The sequence below is a fragment of the Nomia melanderi genome, chromosome 4 (genome assembly GCF_051020985.1).
Source record: "Nomia melanderi isolate GNS246 chromosome 4, iyNomMela1, whole genome shotgun sequence".
Classification (NCBI taxonomy): domain Eukaryota; kingdom Metazoa; phylum Arthropoda; class Insecta; order Hymenoptera; family Halictidae; genus Nomia; species Nomia melanderi.
Window position 1 is genome coordinate 14,602,156 of NC_135002.1, and position 18,987 is coordinate 14,621,142.

The window sequence follows — 18,987 nt, forward strand, 5'->3', positions numbered from 1 at the left end:
TCGTGACCGTGATACACACCGGCGCGGCGTCGCGAGGGAAACGAAGGGAACGAGTGTACAGAGCCGAGAGATACAAACGCTCCGAGTACCGTACATGCATTCCAAACCTGTTTAGACAACTCGCGATAACATTCCGAGAAACGATTAATCGCGACCACGAGTGCTCAGCCTAGCGACCGTTTACCGGTCGAGCCCTGGCAGAAAACCGGTATGATTTATTTTAAACACGATATAATTTGCCGCGGATAATTCTTCTGTCCGAAAATGTCGATAGCCGGGGAACGAATTGTAAACTGACAACGATAAGACCCTTCCATTTTGCTAATTTCGTCCAAAACGATATGTTCACTGATTACTTTTTTCATCGTTAAATTACCAATGATTTATTGAATTTTCGTTGAAAATTATTATTAGCATCCTCCATGGTTTTATTTCAAATGAAACTTTCATTGTTTATTTGTTCGATTTCTTTGTTGCACATTGAAATTCGATTATACGTTATTAGTATGAACGATTTAATTCTGATTGTCTTTAAAAGGATTTATTTTAGGTTACATTAAATATTCGGTATGTATTATTTTCTTAAGTAATTTGTATTCCTTAGCTTCATTCTCGTTAATTATTACGTAAATTGTTACTTTCATTCAATTCCGTGGAATCTACTATTATACTAACGTTAGCAACTGTTTAATTAATTTTAATAATTGCAATTAAAATATTGAATTGCCGGTTGTTTAACTTGATATTACACTCTGAAAATCAGTCAACGTTATAAATACGGTACAAATAATTCTAATGCGTGAAAATTTAAATAAATACATATCACGTAACATATTCATTACATTTGAATTAAAATTTAAATCGGCTAATGATATATGTAATATTTTTGATCAACAATTTATGATTAGCAATTAATGTTAATAATGATCAAGAGAAAAGTAATTTCTTCAAACAATTAAATTAATCACTCGTGAACATTATTCGATAAACTAAATTAAAAATTCTAACCACTTGGTATCCAAGACGCTATTAGAGAATCATTAACGACGTCTTTGAAGGCTTTCATTAATTTATATTGCAACATGACACGCGTAAGAAATATCTTTATGAATCTTTAGCCTTCGTGTGCATTTAATCAGTACAGTCTCGAACAATCAGCATTGCTAATCTGAAATCTATAAACAAAAATTTCCTAAACGAAAAGGTAGCCAAAATAACAACATAAACATTAGTAGGCTCGTAAAAAAAATAATAATTTAAACAATGAAATATATAGAATGAAAACTATAACATTTCTCAAAGCAAATTTTTGTCGCGTAAATAATTTTTAATTACACAAAAACCGTCTAAAAATCAATCGAAAATACCTATGAAATATCGAAATTTTCATAAAAAATGTTGTATTTTTGTATTAATTAATCATTCAAATATCGCATAGAATTCCATATAAAATAACTTTCATTTGCAAAAATAAAAAAGAAACTATGCGTGTGATATCATCGATGTATACAACTAAGTAAAATAGTCCAAATAAATATTTCCCGAAAATTAAACCGAAATGCTGCCTGTTATTAAGAAACAAGCTCAATTTTCACGACAAGAGAACCGAACTCCGAGGAAACAACCTATTTACTATTCGCACGCGAGACATATTTTGTCCAATCTTGCTCCCGCGCCATGCTTGTTTGGGCGTGAACGCATGGTGGCCACGGGTTTGATTCACCTCGATCCGCGAATATTCTTCGGTCATGTGAGAAGGGGAAAGCGATGAGATGACGACGATGCAATGATAAAGAAAGAAAAAGGGAAAAACTTGAAACGAGCAAAATTCAAGTCGATACGCTCGAAAGAATATCGCGGAATTGCATCATATGAAAGACGAAGGCTATTGTGCCGGCCGGTCCGTCAGCGGAGCCGGCCGGCCGGCGTTCGCAACAGCTGGCTATCGAGGGGTAAACTAGATTTTGTTTGCATTGTGCGCACGTTTTACGTTCATGTCATGATTTAATCGGGACTCGAGCGATCTACGGCAACATCGACGTCGACGTCGCCGTCGACAATATCGACGACAAGGATGGTGCAGAGCAGGAGAGAAAGAAAGAGACGGGGGGGGGGGGGGGGGGAGGAGAGAAAAGAGAAGATGGGAGAGGAGAGGAGAGATGGACGTTGGATACACTCGTAATCGACATGACTCTCGATAAGGAGGACGAGCACGCCTTCCTTCGCCGATAAATTCGAGACACCGCGAGCGGGCGGCAAAGAGTTCACGAGGCTGGCGTTACACTATACATATGTGTGTATTTGAAGTCACAAATGACGTGGCATGGGCAATCCATGCTATTCTATACACCGCACGCTGACGTATTTACTTACACGCGAACCCCGCACCCGCGTACATGTATAGTAACTCGCAGACGGGTTTCCCGTCTCGACACATGTGATCCGTGACCACATATTCGCAACCGCATCGAAATTCGTTCACCGCTGCCCGACGGTGTATACGCGGAGCAGACGCGTCGATTCGATCGAGGGCGACATCACTTACCCGCACAAATTAGTTTCCTGTTCCTCGGTGGCTTCAACAATTTCTTCGAGAAGAATACGATCCTCACAACCAAACACTGACATATCTCGTTGGTCCGTAGCACTAGGAATCCCGCCGCGCGATCCCACGTCTCAGCCAGCCGTCGTCGCGGCAGCGGAAACAAGACGACGGGATTTTTCGCACACTCCACCGAAAAACAACCGCGCACACCTCACGCCGTTCTGCGACGCCGTACAACTACGGAACTCGTAATCAAAAATTTTCCCCCTTCGTTTTTCTTTTCCTTTTTTTTCCCTTTCGTTTTCTTTTTTTTCCTCTAACCGCGATGGCACGCACCGAGATTCGTCCACGGGACAGCCACTCCGCGCGGCGCACACACAACGCCCGAACGCGTTTTGTAATGGCGATCTTTGGCGGGAAACAGCTGAGGGCCCCCACAGCGTACCACGAATCACTCCGCCGCCGGCTTCAGGGCTGTTACAATCGCGGGTCCAACGAGCACCCCTGCTTCCACGCTCGTCCACGCGACACCCTTCACTAACCGTCTAATTTTTTCGTGTAATTTGTTCAACTCGATACACGGTTTATTATTTATCTCACGTGTACGTTACACGATGCGACTCGGATCGATCATCGACGCTCCCTCCGGATGCAATCGTCGGGTTTAACGGTGCTGATCACGCACACGGGTAGAAAAAAAATTTCTGCAGCGTTTCTCCGATTTCACGGGAATTGTCGTTCATGGAATACGGTGGATACTTTGGTCGAGTACCGCGCGCGATATTTCACACCTCAAGCGGATCGTCCGATGAATTTCGTCGCGACGCGGAATGTTGTTTTACGTATACACGACGACGGAACTATCACGTGGCGGCACATACTACACATTATCATCCGGCACTCTTTATCGATGGTAATAGCACTCCCGCACTGCACAATGATGAGATACAGGTGTACGCGTATGACCGCACGCGATAGAGTACGTAGCATCAATTTTTGTACGTCAAGGGAGGAGGCGACGGGCGGACGGTGACTCACACGGCTATACGGTCGTGGACGTGCACGAGGATTCACGGTGTCGAACGCTCAAGAAACATTTTCAAGGCACTCGTGAAAAGTTTAGTGAACGCGGTTAGGGTGAACGCTACGCAGTACTCTGCCCTGGACAGCGACTCTCTTTGGACCAATCCCACACCAGCTCATCTTCGCTTTCACATCGAGTTTCTGCACTTTTCTGCAGGTAGTCGCGCGCAGGTCGTCTGTCGCTTTGTACCAAATTACTGGTATACCTAGCAGTCCCCTCGGCGGACTATTGTTAGAAATATTTAACGCGTTAGGAGGAACTACTTTCGTGTCGCGTAGGTTTACGCTAGAGGAATGGTGCGACCGCGCGGGAAACATCTGCCAGCTGGCAGAGGCCCCGCCCATGGAATACGCCAGTCTCCCCACTTCCCCCACTTTCCGCGAGCCTAACGTACACACGCAATGCTCCCGGCCATCTGTACATCTACGACCACGCGGCTTAACACACTACGCTGCTATCCTCGTCTTCATCGAGCTCTCCGCGCAATGTTACACGATACGAAAGTTCACAGTAAAAATTCGTTGTTGCTGCTTCCCTACGTATATATGCACGTATGATATATCCTAAACGGCCTATCATGCATACTTCTATACAAATACGTCACGGATGAATGGCAGAGAGTCCAGCGCACGCGACGCATATGAAGAATTAATACGTTAGAATTCGATTAATTTTCTTAATTGCTCGTTCCATTAGGTTCATTCTTCGAGCAATATTTCCTTTTATTTGAAATAAACCGTGAATAGTTATTGTTTATGCTCTGACGATTCTGAACGACCTTAATGTATTATTTTCGTTCAGAAATCGCATACTTTTTTCATATAACCTTATGCTATGTATAATAATTTTTATACGATAATGACTGTTGAAAAATAATAAAATGTACTTATCAATGTGAAACATTGGTTATTTACCTAATGGTTTTTCGTGAACAGCTGCAAGTAATTTGAGCTTAAATAAACTTGGAAATTAATAATAAATATTTGAAAACCGTCTTGCGTTTTCTATAATATTAAGAAAAAAACAAAATTTTATAATACGTATTCAAGAAACTTTCCTTATTTAAATCGGTAAATTCTGAAAAATCTTGCAGTTGATGCCACCTGTTGGTCGATGGTGGTACTCAGTAAAAGTAACGGAACAGCAACTGAAATAGACTCAGATGATTTAATATAAACAATGTACTTCCATCATTATTTGCAATTTTTTTACAATGTATGTGAAAAAAACATTTATTTTTTAATCATTCTCTCTTTACTTCTATAAAAGAAATATATGCGTGACAAACTTACAAATAAAAAGAGAGGAAATAGAGACGTTCTTTTTTTGTAAACTTAGTATTATCGATAAATACTGTTGTTCATCGTCAACGGCACAGTAGCATTTTGTTTATTTGAATATAGTGACGGGCTAAAAATAATATTTGGAGACAGTATTCATAGCTACTGTTTGTATCATTTGTTTATCCTAATAATATATTACATCATTAAAAATATGAAAGTTGTATAATCAATATTCAAAAAGGAGAACTATGAATACGTCTTAAATGCAGTTAAGCAAACGAAAATAACATAGACATCTTTGTCTGTTATTCATTAATCCGGAAAATGGTTATTTTGAAAATCTGAACGTTAGGCTTGCAAAATTGAAAATATAAATCATATCTTTCGTGTAAATTTTAAATGAATCAATTAACGTGAATAAGGACAGCATTCAAAGAAGTCCAAAGTCACGAATCATTTTTGTCAGTAATTATATATATATAAAAATTACGTAAACATAACGTTTATATAACTCATACAAGTGTTAATAAACAGAGAACTTAAGGATAAATAGAAAGAATCACTTTAAAATTGCATATTTTATAAGTTTTGTTTCATAGCAAAAAATGGATTTTTATAATTGAATTTTACATTAAATGTTGTATCATTGTAAATCTAAAACTCGTTTCAGTAACATATAAAAAGTAGTTATAACTTGTTTTCCACTTATGATATTAATTTTTTTGTACTGACAGTTATGTGATTAGTGTCTCTAAAACAAAACACAAACATTTTTCAAGTTTGTAACTGTGATACTATTTATAATGCCTCCCAATTTGTACATATTAATAGATTGAGAAAACGTTGCTACTTTGTCTTTGATTAGTAGACGTAATTATCTAATATTCTCCGAATTAATAAACTTCTTACAATGTTTGCATGAAACTGCATGTCAACGAAAAAGAGGAAATGTTTCATTGTACAAAAGGAAATTAAAATCTTGATATGATTGGCGCAATAAAATGTAGTTGCCTAATTAAATTTTTTCTGTCTAACGTTTCACGGACTAATTACTAAAAAAAGTGTTGGTACTAAACTAAATTAGTACCTACTGAGATTCCAAAACGTTGAATAAATAAGAAGAGTAATCGCGTTACTCTGACATACTAAAAATAGTATTTAAACAGTCTAAGACAAATTAGTCTTAGACTATGTTCGACTGGTTTGATTTATTGTAAGGATTATAAAGCTAGATATAGATACAATATCTGATATACAAATGCATCAACCACTTTCTAACAGTTATCTCTCTTGTACACTGTAGTTACGTTCCCTTCATTTTTTTCCTCAAAAAAATTAGCTATACCTAATATTGTGCTAAATGCTATATTTACAAGATCAGAAGTTGACTACATTATTTTTTTTAATTATGTACAGAAGTGTACCTGTTGGTTACAGCAGAGAGTAAATCAACAAATTTATTAAAATATGTAAAACTATTTTAATATCGCGAATTGCATTATTAAGGCAAATGTGATTAGAACTGTAATGAATTGATACCAAGAGTTAGTTTGTACTTTAATAGTCATTTTGCTATACCTTTACTTTCTATTTTAATACCTCTTTGTTGATTTACTCTCTTAATATTTCCTTTTTAAATTACATGCTTTTAATTTCTGTCCCTTAAAAAAAACGTTGTTAAATATACATTAGTCAATTTCCAAGTGTGGTTCATGCATCTGCAGACAATTTCGTGCAACATGAAAGCATGGATTTACAAATAACGGCTCCCCGAAGAAAGGTTTACAGAGAATAATGAAATTTGTTTAAACATTTATCAAAATGTACAAATGGAACATATGTGCAAAGAACTCCAATACCTCCGATTACCTACAGTTTTGTGTATTTCTGTGTAGCCAATTTTGATTTTTCACTTATTGAAATATGAATATTGTACATCTGTGATATTACAAATTAATTTGGATCAATTCATTCTAGAATGCACCTATTTAGTATAAAATATTATTAAATAATTCTTTTATTATTTTTTTACTATATATATCATGGTTATAATATATATTGTGTAATGTTTCAATAAATACACACGCCCATAATTATAATGTTCATTACCTCAAAAAAATAATCCAATTAATATTAACTGTTTTAAAAAGATATAAATATCTATTGAAATCAGATTTTTAAAAAAATGATTAGGTTATAGTTCGTAAGTTTTTACATCTTCCACCAAAACGAAATATTCTTCTTGATCCAAATTAATGCTATTATTTTTAGAGTCATAATATAATACCGTTATCTTTAACTTTCTCTCTTTCTTATGTATCTATACATAGATATATCTATATATTAGTATATTAATAAAGCATGTAACAAACGATGTCTGCGACCATCGTTAAATGTGAATTTCGTGTTATTTGAGTCTACTTGCCTTACCTGTAAATCCATGTTTATTTTTATGCAATGATGGAACTTATTCAGGGTATTAACTACATACTAGCTTTGTTATAATAATTTTTTCATTCCTAATTTCAACCTTTCCTGAGCTGGATTCACTTTGATTTTTAATTGCTGAATAAGATCATATATTTTTAAAGAAGGCCCAACTTTGAAACCTGTCAGGTCTATTATTTGGTCCTTAGTGAGTGTCAACAAAGTTTTCCCATCTATTTTACGTTTACTAAAATTATCGCAATATGTTGCACAATCGTTAACACGAAGGAACTGTGCAACATCAAACACATTCCATTCAGATGGCACTAAATCACCAGACTCAGAACTTTTCTGAACACCATCTGCTAGCCTTGGGATGTATTTACTAGAGGCAGACGTCACCTGAGAAACATAATTCATTTTAACAAAATACTACATAAATCTTGGTGCATAAGAATTTGAATTATACTTATAAAAAATTGTATGTAAAGTAGTAGAAATATCTATTCTTATGAATATCAGTAATCTGTTTTCATAGTGAAATCAACTATGACTTTACCAGCAGACAAGTAATTCTGCTCATTTTATCATTTTAAGATATATGAAATAAAATCAAATAAATTTGTTTCTCCTATATATCAAAAGTATTTCCGTAAATATTTATAAAAATATAAAAATTACAAGTTTCGTTCTCAAATCATTTTTTTATCATTTTCAATTTTTACACACGTACCGTAATTAAATAAAAAATATCTTTAACTAATTGTAAATGTAACCTTGATTAAAATGAGGAATTAACGGAAATAAAATATTACCGAAATAATGCATTTTGGAAACCATTACTGTAAGATTAAGAAAGTGGTGTAAGAGTCTGCAAATATATACTTGATAAAAATGTACGAATATCTAAAAACGTGAATCAGATTTGAAAGCATAATAATATACGAACAATAATATTTTTATTAATAGAAATTCTATTAAAACGTATTACAGCATTTGTTTTCAAGATTTTAAAATACGCTACACGTGCAAGATAATTTGTAGTTTAGTTATGAACTGAATATTATTTAATATTACTCACATTGATGTACGATGTCGCAGTCCTTTCTTTCGGCGGTGGAGGGCTTTGTATCTCGCTTTGAGTATCATTTAATGTCTGACCTTGTCCAGTGGTAGGACTAGGTAATGTTTGATCAGGTCCAGCAGGCTCCTCTGCCGGCTCCGGTTCTCTATTTCTTTGTTCTGGTAAGCTTTCCACATCGCGTTCTCTTTCAATTTTTACCCCTTGAGCTGGCTCTACTTCACGTTCGCGTTCACGAGCCATGCTAATACGTTCACTGTGCCGAGGTAGAATGTTCTTCGCGCAGGATACTTTGCTGCTTTTTTTCAACTTTCTCTTAGCTTTACGTTTAAGGCCTCTTGGTGATTTTACTACGAATCAAGAACATGTCTTATTATTTTATTATACTTGATTTGACTAAGTATCACATCTCTTCTTAAAGAATGATATCACCAAAATGAAGAGACGCGAAAATAAAAAGTTTTACTGTAGGGAGACAACTTGATTTCTAACGGGACGGCACAAGGACAAGAGAAGTTTTTCGCTGTGTATTGTTTATAGTTTTCATTGGTTACGCATAACTGTTTACGAATAACATATCAGCATCGTAAGAAAGATAAGAACTGACCAATCAGACCTACATTCCTCATCCTAGCCATCAAGTGATCTCCTTACTGTACATGTATATGTAAACATATAAAAACATTTTTGTTTATTTACCAGTAGGACTAGTGTTTTTATTGAGTACACGGGGCCCTTCTAATTTATGATCAACTAGATCGCACCACCCGACAGGATAAATGTCAGGACTTTGACAATCTAACCACTGATCATATTCATCTTCCCAACCATCAAAGTGTACTCTTAATAACCTTCCAATCACCCTAGTAATAGTAGCAACACAAACTAATCTAGGATCCATTAAATCAGCAGCTTCAAGCCGCATTCCCTCAATAAATCCATGTTGAGGTATTTCCTATAACATAACTCGTTTAGTTAGAAGTTTATATTAGATCTGTTTAAATATTGAAGTATGTATAATTACCCTATTAAATAATTGCACAGGAGCAGGTATGGTATTTGTCTCTGTTAAATATGCATCCCATGTAAATGTTGTAGGATCATAACCCTTTGGTGGTGTAAGGGGTAAACCGTGTTGAGAACAAAATCCGATTGGAAAAATGCAAGGTGAACATGAATGATAACAAAACCAATCAGCACCACTTGCATCCTCGTCGTAACTATCTATACGAATCATTATGTAGTCATCCTTCAAAACTTGCATAACTGTTGCTGCACATATGGCAGAAAGATTAAGTGGGTCAATGGCTTCTATTTTCATTCCTTCTCTAAATGTGTAACAGAGATGCAAGTGATGGTTCTTTGGCACATAAAAAAGATCTTCTGTGGAATCATCTTCACATAATTTTGATTTCGATACACGTTCCAAATACTCAGGATACGCATCCAACGTCTGTCCTACCCTCTTGGCCCAGCCAACAGGATGTATGAGGGGAGAGTCTTCGTGGCACCAAAAACCATTATCCTCAGGTGGTGAGTCATAGTATCTTACATGTAAACGTTTCCCAACAATCTTTTGTATTGTTGCTACTTTTACCTGTGAGATTCTATTTTTATCTACTACTTCCAAATGAAGTCCGCATCTGAAGCGCGACTTCATACTATCATTAACTTTATTATAAAAATTAGTTGGCAGTGTTCTTGCACCGGTCAATCGCCTCATTAGAAAGTCTTTCCAGTCTTTGTATTTGTTAGCAATTGCTGTTAAAAATGATATAATTAAAAAGATTTACCCCTTGATTTTTGTATCTTGTATACACACTACCCTTTTGATATATTGTCTCTGGGTGTAAAAAAAACAAAGATATTGTAACATAGATTGTTTACATCATTCGAGTTTAAATGGCACGTATATGTAGTGTACGCAAGATACAAGTTAAATTGTAAATTTGCTTGTAATAAAAAATGAATATTTTATGTATTTCTATCATTAAAAATTCAATATCATAGTTACATAGAGCTATTGTATTGTATTGTTAAAAATTAAATTTCTAACAGTTATTTGTCTCTATTTGTGTAATAAAGTTTTCATTACATAGCATTGATTACTAATGGATTACTAAATTCTTAATTAAATTTACTTACTGTTGGGTGGAATTAAAGGTTTTCCAATTGTTGCACACCAACCTACTGGGTGTATGTCATTCGAGCACAACGATACCCAGAAATCCTTATCAGCATTAAGCCCAAAACCTTCATACCTTAATAAAGCTCTATATCCAGATATACGTAATACAGTAGCTACCCAAAAAGAGTCTGGGAAAGCTTCACATACTTCATCACAATCAGTATTTTCAACTTCAACTTTCATTCCAACTGTTATATTATCCCATATCTCTGATATAGGTGCCTAGAAACAAATAAAACATTAGTATTTTTGACAAATTTAACATTATACAAATAAATTCTTATTTCCTGAGAAACTAACATGTTTAAAGCAAGATACTGGAGCAGCACAGAATCCAGGTTCTACAAGTTGTGGAGTCCAATCATAAGATCCTGCCATTTCAGCAGTTCTTTTCCTTCTTACAGGTAAATCCTCGGGCATCACTGGTTCAGATATAACCTTTTCTTTTTCGAATTCAATGTGATCCTTTATATCAGTTTCTTCTTTAATTATAGTCTAAAAATTCAAAACATTATACAATTTTTTTTTATAATAGCTTTACAAGTAAAACTTACATGTTTTATTACTTTCGATTCATTTGGTGAATTTGGATTTACAGATGTGGGTGCTTCTATGGAATGAGATGGACTATATGTAGAATCTGCAGTGGGAGCAGTGTGTTCTGAAGATCGTGCACATGCTCTACTGCAAAATCTGCGTTCTTTTGTGTAAAATGCATGTTTTACGCCAATAGCACCACATTTTTCACAAACAGCTGTAATTAATAAGTCAGTTTATGAACATCCAATTATAATTATTAACAATAATTAGTCCTTTACTCTTATAATCTTATGTTAAAATATAGAGTAACAAGCTCAGCTTGCATCAGAAGATGCAAAATAATATTAAATTGAAACTATGTAGAATGTTTCTAATAAGTTATCATATTATTATTTCCTTACTGTCTAATTAAAATATAGTAATTTATTAAAATAAAATTTAATAATTAATTAAAAAATCAAACGTAGTCATTTTTAATATATTTTACTCTTAAGATGATAAATATGGGTTACTTAAAACTATCCGGCAAGAAAGCTTGTAAGTTATGCAATCAAGGAGTACCTTATCTTCAAGTGCTGAAATAATACAACTTCTTAAAAATCTTGATATTGATATTTTTTATACAACTTATTTATCAAATGATAGTATCCAAAAGTAATTTCTTTTCAATGCTCATACTGTAAAATTATGTTCTTTAATATAAAACTTCTTATCTGCATTTTTTTGTTACAGTATAATTGAAATAAAATATTTAAGAACAAAAACTTTTCTACTATCAAGATTATGTAAAAAAAAAAATTAAGAAGTATATGTATTAAGAATAATAAAAATAAAATGTAAAAAGTAATGTTTTGATGCAAAACGAAATTCTATAACTCACCTATACCATCTTTACGAATGGGAATAAAATTTAAATCTGTATGTGGCTGATACGCAATTGGGGTTTTTAAAACAAGTCCAGGATGTTTTATAGGTTTTATTTTTCTATTACGATTGTCCTGAGTAGTTTGTGTAGCTGCATTTGTTACGACTTGCTCTCTTTCTTCATCACCCATATAATCTTCTAATGTTAAATATTCTGTCATTTCTTGCCTTTCAGATTGAGAATCATATTCCTAGAAAAATATAAATAACATTGAATAATGTAAAAAACATAATAAAGAAATCGTTTATAAAAAATTAAAGTAAAAATAAAATAACTTACTTGTTGCATTTCTTGAACATCAACGGCCTCCATAGCTTCATCTGGTTCCGAGCATTCATTAGAAAACTGTGGTGGTAAATATCGTACCATAGTGGGTGCGAGTTGATGATTCCTAATGTCTTCATATGGATTTGAGCCATGGGAGAAAAATGGACTTTCAGCTTGACGGGGATCCAACATGAGTTCATGAGTAGGTTCTCCATGTACCATCATATCGCCCATCCATACCATCCCTAGTTCCGGTAATCCAGGGATGGAGGCATACACTGAATTCATACAAATATCCATTCCTATATTCACATAATGATTGCAATATTACTCTTAGTCAGACTGTGTATTAAGAATTTGTTGCGTCAAATAATGCAATGATTAAATTAAACAATCAACAATTCTATAGCACAAAACAGAATAACTTTGTAGAAATAAATCGGTTTTAATAAAATTAAAACACTCATTAAACAAGGGTGTCTCTCATACAGGAAGGAAAATTTCTTTCATAAAATGTACGTAATCTGAGACATTAGGTACACAAAACTTTTCAAACAAACGTTATTGTATTCAAATGCCATCCTGTATCGTCTAATATCTAAAAGAAACTTAATATGATTTATTTCTCAAAGCGACGCCGAAGCTTTGTAAATCAACATTTATTCAACCTTTTCCACTGGGATACATTTTTCAAGAGGTAATGCTTCTCTTTGCAGATACACCATATCCTGTATAAAGTATTCAATTCCAGGATCATAAATTACGATGCAATTTAACGCGCGAAGATATCACATAGCGTAGGAAAACAAGTACGAACCATTAGAAGCTTGCACGTCCATGACAAAGCAGGGCTTGGAAACTCCTGTGTATTCAAGTGGCGTACAAATTGTTACGCCATCTGATTTGAACTGTCATTATTATAATGTAATCGGCGGTATATATAAAAATTTTTTAATTATTATTTAACAAAATTAATTTATAACAAAAATCATTAAAATATAACGTCCAGAGTCTGCTAGGTAATAAATTAGGATTAAAAGTTTGAAAAGATACTGAATTAATTAAACTTCAATAATTGACAGGCAAACTAGAATGATGAATTTCAATGTATTATTGATAAATAATTTATAAAAAATAATAATTATTTGAAATGGTAAACATCAATAATATTCTATCGCATTCCTACGTTTTGAGATCTAGTTTGAAAAACAGTATTCCTATCTATAGCACAATAGTTCAAGATGTAGATGGCAGTATCAGGCGAACGTGATTGTTTTGTCAGTAATGAACTTGTTTGAATTATGAATTTTTAATGTATTAAGAGTTTTTACCATTTACGATGTAAATTTCACACTGGTAATGATATTAATATTAATGAGTAACAATAAAAAATACTTATATAAATGTAAATGAACAACGTTGCAAAATGTTTTTTCAAACATTTATTTAATTATCGCTATTAAAACTTAATTTTTTATGGTCGCATCGTTATATTCATCTTTCATACAAAACTTTATTTCAGAGAATGAATCGATAAAAAAGTTGCATATAAGGAATTCATTTTGATTTTTAATTATTTTTTCATTTTCTCATGTTGATTTTATATGTATTTGTTAATTTTGTGTATATCTTTATTTATTTATCCTTAACTATTTTGTATATTTTATTTCATACAAATATACATTTTTTGTTTCGAATGTGTTCATACTTTGTATCAGACTTAAAATACGTATAGACCTATCATTGCATAGAAATTCTGCCCACTGTTTTGTATTACAAGCACAAATTTAAAATTTGTACAGACGATATACGTAATGTAACTTTCTACCTACTGTTCTGACATACCGACACTGCCAAAACTGCCCTAGGCAATCAACTACTGAATACATGAATTTATAGCATAAAAATTATATATATATATATAATTATATACATATATAGTAGGGCTGTCAGCTTTAAAAAAATAAAATATTTCGGTGTCTTAAAAATCGAAATTGTATGAAAATAATTAAAAACATACGAATTAAGCGTTCAAGTGATTTTACTTATTCCGTTTGTTTTTCGATATTGGCAAAATTTAAATAATATAGTGTAAGTAAAGATAAGTCATGAAACTTTCAAATAATTGTTGAGTGAGTAAGGAAAAGATTCACTTTAAAATGTTTACGTTAGAAACCTTTAATAATTTTTGTACGAATCTAGCATTTGAAATGTAACATAGTATTTTTTAAAATCGACAATATTGTAAAAATTAGTCACCTTAGAAATTAACTACATAATTTTGTGTTGTAGTATTATGTAGTGCATTAATCGGCTGCTCTGTTCATATAGATGCCGCTAAGTGTACTAAAGCATTTCTCACAGTGTTGGTAAATGGGAGCCATACATTTAATTGAATGAAACATCTGTATGGGTTTTGAGTTTATGGTTTATTCTTCGTATGTTTGTGGTATCACCTGCATTACCTACATTTACAAATTTCGGCGATCAATATTGTTGATTAGGTTCCTCTAAATTTTCTTTTCTATGGTTTTTATTTCAATTAATAACTAATATCTAATCTAATTATAGTAAATATAAACATATAAAAAAATCGAAATTAAAGCTTTAGCACAGTATAATAAAGTTCTTATTTCATTCTTAATATAACATGAAAACAATAGTTCGCATAAAATATTCATAATCTATTAATAACAATTGTTATCTTGTAAATACAATCTTATTGTATATTTTAAGAAATGATTTGACACCAGTGACATGTATTTTTAGCATTAGTGTTAACATTTAATTAATGAGTTAATGATTAATAATATGCTAATTAATTAGTACGATTTAACAATATCTCCTCAGAAAGTTGAAATTAATAATCTAATAGAGCTGAAATAAGTTTTTAATAACAACCAGAATAAATAATTTCTTTTTCTGTACTATGTAGATACTTGAATAATCAATTAATCAATAAATTATTCATTAACAAGGCCACAATTAATAATAATTTCATTTTGAGAGATTACAGTATTTTTATCTAAAATGATTAATAGAGATTTTAATTTTAAATATTGTTCGTTCCATATGTTGCTATAGCAAGCAGATGGGGTTAACTTAGCCCAGGTTCAAATACGGAAGATAAAAATCCAAACGTCACTGACGTAACTCATTTGCTTTATGTTTGAAATATTTCTCAGTCGAGTGCGATGAATCTACAGTAAAAATGATACTAAAGACATGCACACGTATGTAAGTATCTACGTACACAGAAGAGAAAATTAAACGAAGCATTTTCGTATATACATATATACATGACCTTGAAATGTAATACATTGTGAAGTGCAGCCGGCGGCACACATTATTACACGTGGGATGAAGTCATTGACCTTAAGAATACTTTCCACTTTCTACTTAACACGATCTTGTTGGTTGACCTCCTTTACTCATTCCTACATTTCCCTTCCTCTTTCTATAATCTCAGGTATATTATGAGCTTATAAGATAATCCTACATAGATTAAATACATATGTAGTCATTAACAGACGAGATACAGAAAACAAAAAATTATTTAATCTAAAATCAGTGTTATTTGTATCTCTCATTTCTTTTGAAGACTTTGTTTGCGATGTTTGTTTACAAAGACGTTTGAAATAAACCAGAGATTACGGTGAATACATTGCTCGAATGAGATGTGCTCATTTTTCCAATTTTAATAATTTATACCAACACCTATTGGTAACATTGTATTAATGGATAAAACCTGATATTACCACTATTTTGTCTTTGGAGGGAAAGAATTTATATTCAAAAATCAAATACATATTACTACTACTATTACTACCACCAGTATAGCGTTTCATCAAGATCTGACAATATCATATCATATAAGTTTTATCTAAATACAAATTGTATTTTAAACAGCGAACTATTAACATTTACAGTAAAAATGAAGGTATAAAGTTAATTATAGTCAACTTGTTTTACCTGTGATAAATATTACAGTAAATTTGCTGACACAGAAAGTATGACACTTTTTATCTTCATGTTCTTTTGTCAAAAAATACTATTATCTGTTACGCATTTTTCTATGCTACCTTATTAGACGAGTGCGTGAAAACTAAGTCTCCGATTTGTTGTAAGTATGAGCACGTCAGCCCGTGAACGAGCATAACAAACTGTTGAAAAGGAAAAGGATGTGGTCGGCTAGTGTTCTCCGTTCCTTTTGCCATTTTGGTTTCAGCGCGATCACGAGTCATTTCTGAGGTCGCCGTTGGCATAGCTTAAAACAAGTCGCGTTGAGATTGGTCAAGGTACGACATCGTTCTAGAGTTGATTGCTACCTCGACCCTTACCCCACCGGTCTTCGCTCCCCGCTCTTGAGATTTCTAGTTGGTCCATACCCCCACCATTGTCGTTCGACCTCTTCTATCTTCGAACTCGTTGATCTCACCACGGCCCCGACACTGTGCGTCCGGAGCCACGTAAATCGTGTTGACCCACGTGTCTTCACAGGCCCGTCTTTTGTACTTCCTGTGCCTCCCGCTTTAAAAATTCTTAGAAAAATTAATTACAGCACTGTGCATTAGATATTGCACGATATATAATAAACTATACCATATACAATCTATAATCAAATTTCATGTCTCCATTAGAACACTCAGACACCCCTTACTTTTTTTCATAAATACGCATCGTACGCTTTACGAAAAATTTAATTGCACAATCGCCTTTGCACACTTTGTAATATGTACTGTAACGACATTAACTATCTCTCTAACTGTTTAGCGTCATTTGAAATTTCTCTGATCAATATTTTAAATCGCTAATATTCCTTCGCTACTGTATTATTATGTAATTATTTTTTTATACCAAAGGGTCTTCTTCCGTATATACATATATGTAAATAAATAAATGAATAAATAATATTTATAAATTGAAATAAAAAACGAAGCATTTTTAAAACAATTTTATATCATAAGATGCTCCATTAATATAAATGATTGTCTCCCAACTGATACGTTACATGTTTATAAATAATAATTAACGTCGTTTTTGTTGTTAAAAATAACACATATCAGTTAATATATCGTTAAGAAAAATGTCATTAATACTAATGGTGCACTTTGATTGAAAAGAGATTATTGTTTTGATACACGAATACGATGATTCTATGTATCACACAATCTAAAAATAAATATTCGTCTATTTAACGGTTTCACGGAAACATTGCATAAACAGAGGAAGATATTTTACAGCGATACCAATCGTGTTGCGCAGTTGCACGCGCAATTGCAATTTTAAATGTAAATCTTATCTATGTCTACGTTAATGACATTGAAGCATTTTATCCTTGGAATGCACTTTAACGTTATCGTTGCGTAATGTCTTGTATAATATCCTAACATTTGTTACTATCTTTTACCATTGAAACGTATTATTTTCTACGTCTACATTTAAACGTAAAATGCAGTAATATATAACATATACAGCAATACTATTTTAAAGCATATATTATAATAAATATTTTTTACATCTCAAATATAATAATTTACAGGCTGTATGAATAAAACTTTAACATCCATTTTCAACGACACTGCGGCGTGGCTTGATGGAATTAAGTATAGGATTCAGTGGATGGTTCTTATTATCTACGAACTCATATCAACGTAGGGCCGCTATCTTAACATCATTCACCATTGAAAAGTGAGAAAAAAATAAAACAAAACTCTTTAGACTTTGTAATGCTGATAATTCATTCATTTTTCATGTTTTATAAAAATTCAATTTTCCTTTTTCCGTTTTCATTTAAGGATTATCGATTCTAATGGTTTAAATGAATGGTACAAAATTATTATACATTTTCATTTTGAATTACAGTTAAGGAATTAAATTAAAAAAAAATTAAAATGAATTTCCACGTAATATTCGAATTAATTTATAAGAATATCTACTTCTATTATTTTTATTTTTCTAGAGTTAAAATTAATTCCTTTTCTTGCTTTGGTCTGGAATTATTAGAAACATTGTCGATTGTATTGTAGATTTCACCATAAAGCGTCGCAATCATGGTGGCAAAGGTATGTGAGACTTCCTAAGAAGCTTTTGCCAGAAACCCGACTTTTGCCATAAAATAAACATAAACTGTTTCGGATAATTTCTAATTCAGTAGAGTCCGCTGATATTATTGAGCTAGAATGTAAGATAAATACTTCGAAAAGTACCATTTATCGGATCATTATAAACATTCCAAATATCATAAGATCTGATAAGTTGCGCACGGAGCAGCAAGATTGACGTTTGTTAGAGAAAACACGAATAGATGTTGGGGAAAGACTAACTTTTCTTTGTAAAATACACAAAATTATTGTACTATTTAAAATTATTTTAAATCATTTGGCGAGGAAACAAAAATTTTCTTTTCGATTATTAAAAAGCTGCGGATTCTTTTCTGGGAAATTATTAAATAAATAAATTTAATAATAATCCCATAAGTATGCTCTCATAATTTCTAGAAAAAATACGAAACAATAATTTGAGTTAATGATGGTGGCATGATTTTACAAAACATTTTCTACGAACGAAATCTTAACAGTTGATCTGTGATTACTTAGGCTAACTCTTCACATTGCGGAACATTGTCAGTACCTTTCATCTTAAAT

The 18,987-nt window shown here is 32.8% G+C and overlaps 3 protein-coding genes across 9 annotated transcripts in view; all 3 read right to left on the reverse strand.

The window, feature by feature from the left end:
* Positions 1-4,066, reverse strand: part of crp (transcription factor cropped) — a 223,743-nt gene extending 219,677 nt beyond the window's left edge. For both annotated transcript variants that reach the window (XR_012998476.1, XM_031972989.2), the window contains exon 1: positions 2,546-4,066. Coding sequence is in view for 1 of the 2 variants with exons in the window: in XM_031972989.2 (XP_031828849.1) it covers positions 2,546-2,628 (83 nt within the window). In the remaining variant the exon portion in view is untranslated. The remainder of the gene's footprint in view (positions 1-2,545) is intronic.
* Positions 4,067-4,795: 729 nt separating this feature from the next.
* Positions 4,796-13,227, reverse strand: LOC116425378 (polycomb protein Sfmbt). Of its 4 annotated transcripts, none has more exons than XM_076367242.1 (10): positions 13,158-13,227; positions 12,353-12,618; positions 12,029-12,263; positions 11,163-11,362; positions 10,909-11,103; positions 10,566-10,830; positions 9,445-10,181; positions 9,120-9,375; positions 8,421-8,770; positions 4,796-7,741 (listed from the first exon to the last, which is right to left on the reverse strand). In XM_076367242.1, exons 1-10 carry the CDS (start codon positions 13,177-13,179, stop codon positions 7,412-7,414), a joined length of 2,856 nt encoding a protein of 951 aa, XP_076223357.1. In that variant the 5' UTR covers positions 13,180-13,227; the 3' UTR covers positions 4,796-7,411. The 4 variants fall into 4 exon arrangements, with proteins under 4 accessions (XP_076223357.1, XP_031828847.1, XP_031828846.1 ...); XM_031972987.2 differs by having other exon boundaries at positions 11,175-11,362; positions 12,353-12,642; positions 13,009-13,214; XM_031972986.2 differs by having other exon boundaries at positions 12,353-12,642; positions 13,009-13,214.
* A 1,412-nt stretch (positions 13,228-14,639) lies between these two features.
* LOC116425423 (uncharacterized) lies at positions 14,640-16,927 on the reverse strand. Of its 3 annotated transcripts, XR_012998314.1 has the most exons (5): positions 16,681-16,927; positions 16,423-16,607; positions 16,313-16,338; positions 15,645-15,797; positions 14,640-14,805 (listed from the first exon to the last, which is right to left on the reverse strand). XR_012998314.1 is itself a non-coding variant. In XM_031973097.2 (4 exons), exons 1-4 carry the CDS (start codon positions 16,724-16,726, stop codon positions 15,740-15,742), a joined length of 315 nt encoding a protein of 104 aa, XP_031828957.2. In that variant the 5' UTR covers positions 16,727-16,927; the 3' UTR covers positions 15,192-15,739. The 3 variants fall into 3 exon arrangements, 2 of the variants coding, with proteins under 2 accessions (XP_076222581.1, XP_031828957.2); XM_031973097.2 differs by lacking the exon at positions 14,640-14,805 and having other exon boundaries at positions 15,192-15,797; XM_076366466.1 differs by lacking the exons at positions 15,645-15,797; positions 16,313-16,338.
* Between the last annotated feature and the right edge of the window lie 2,060 nt (positions 16,928-18,987).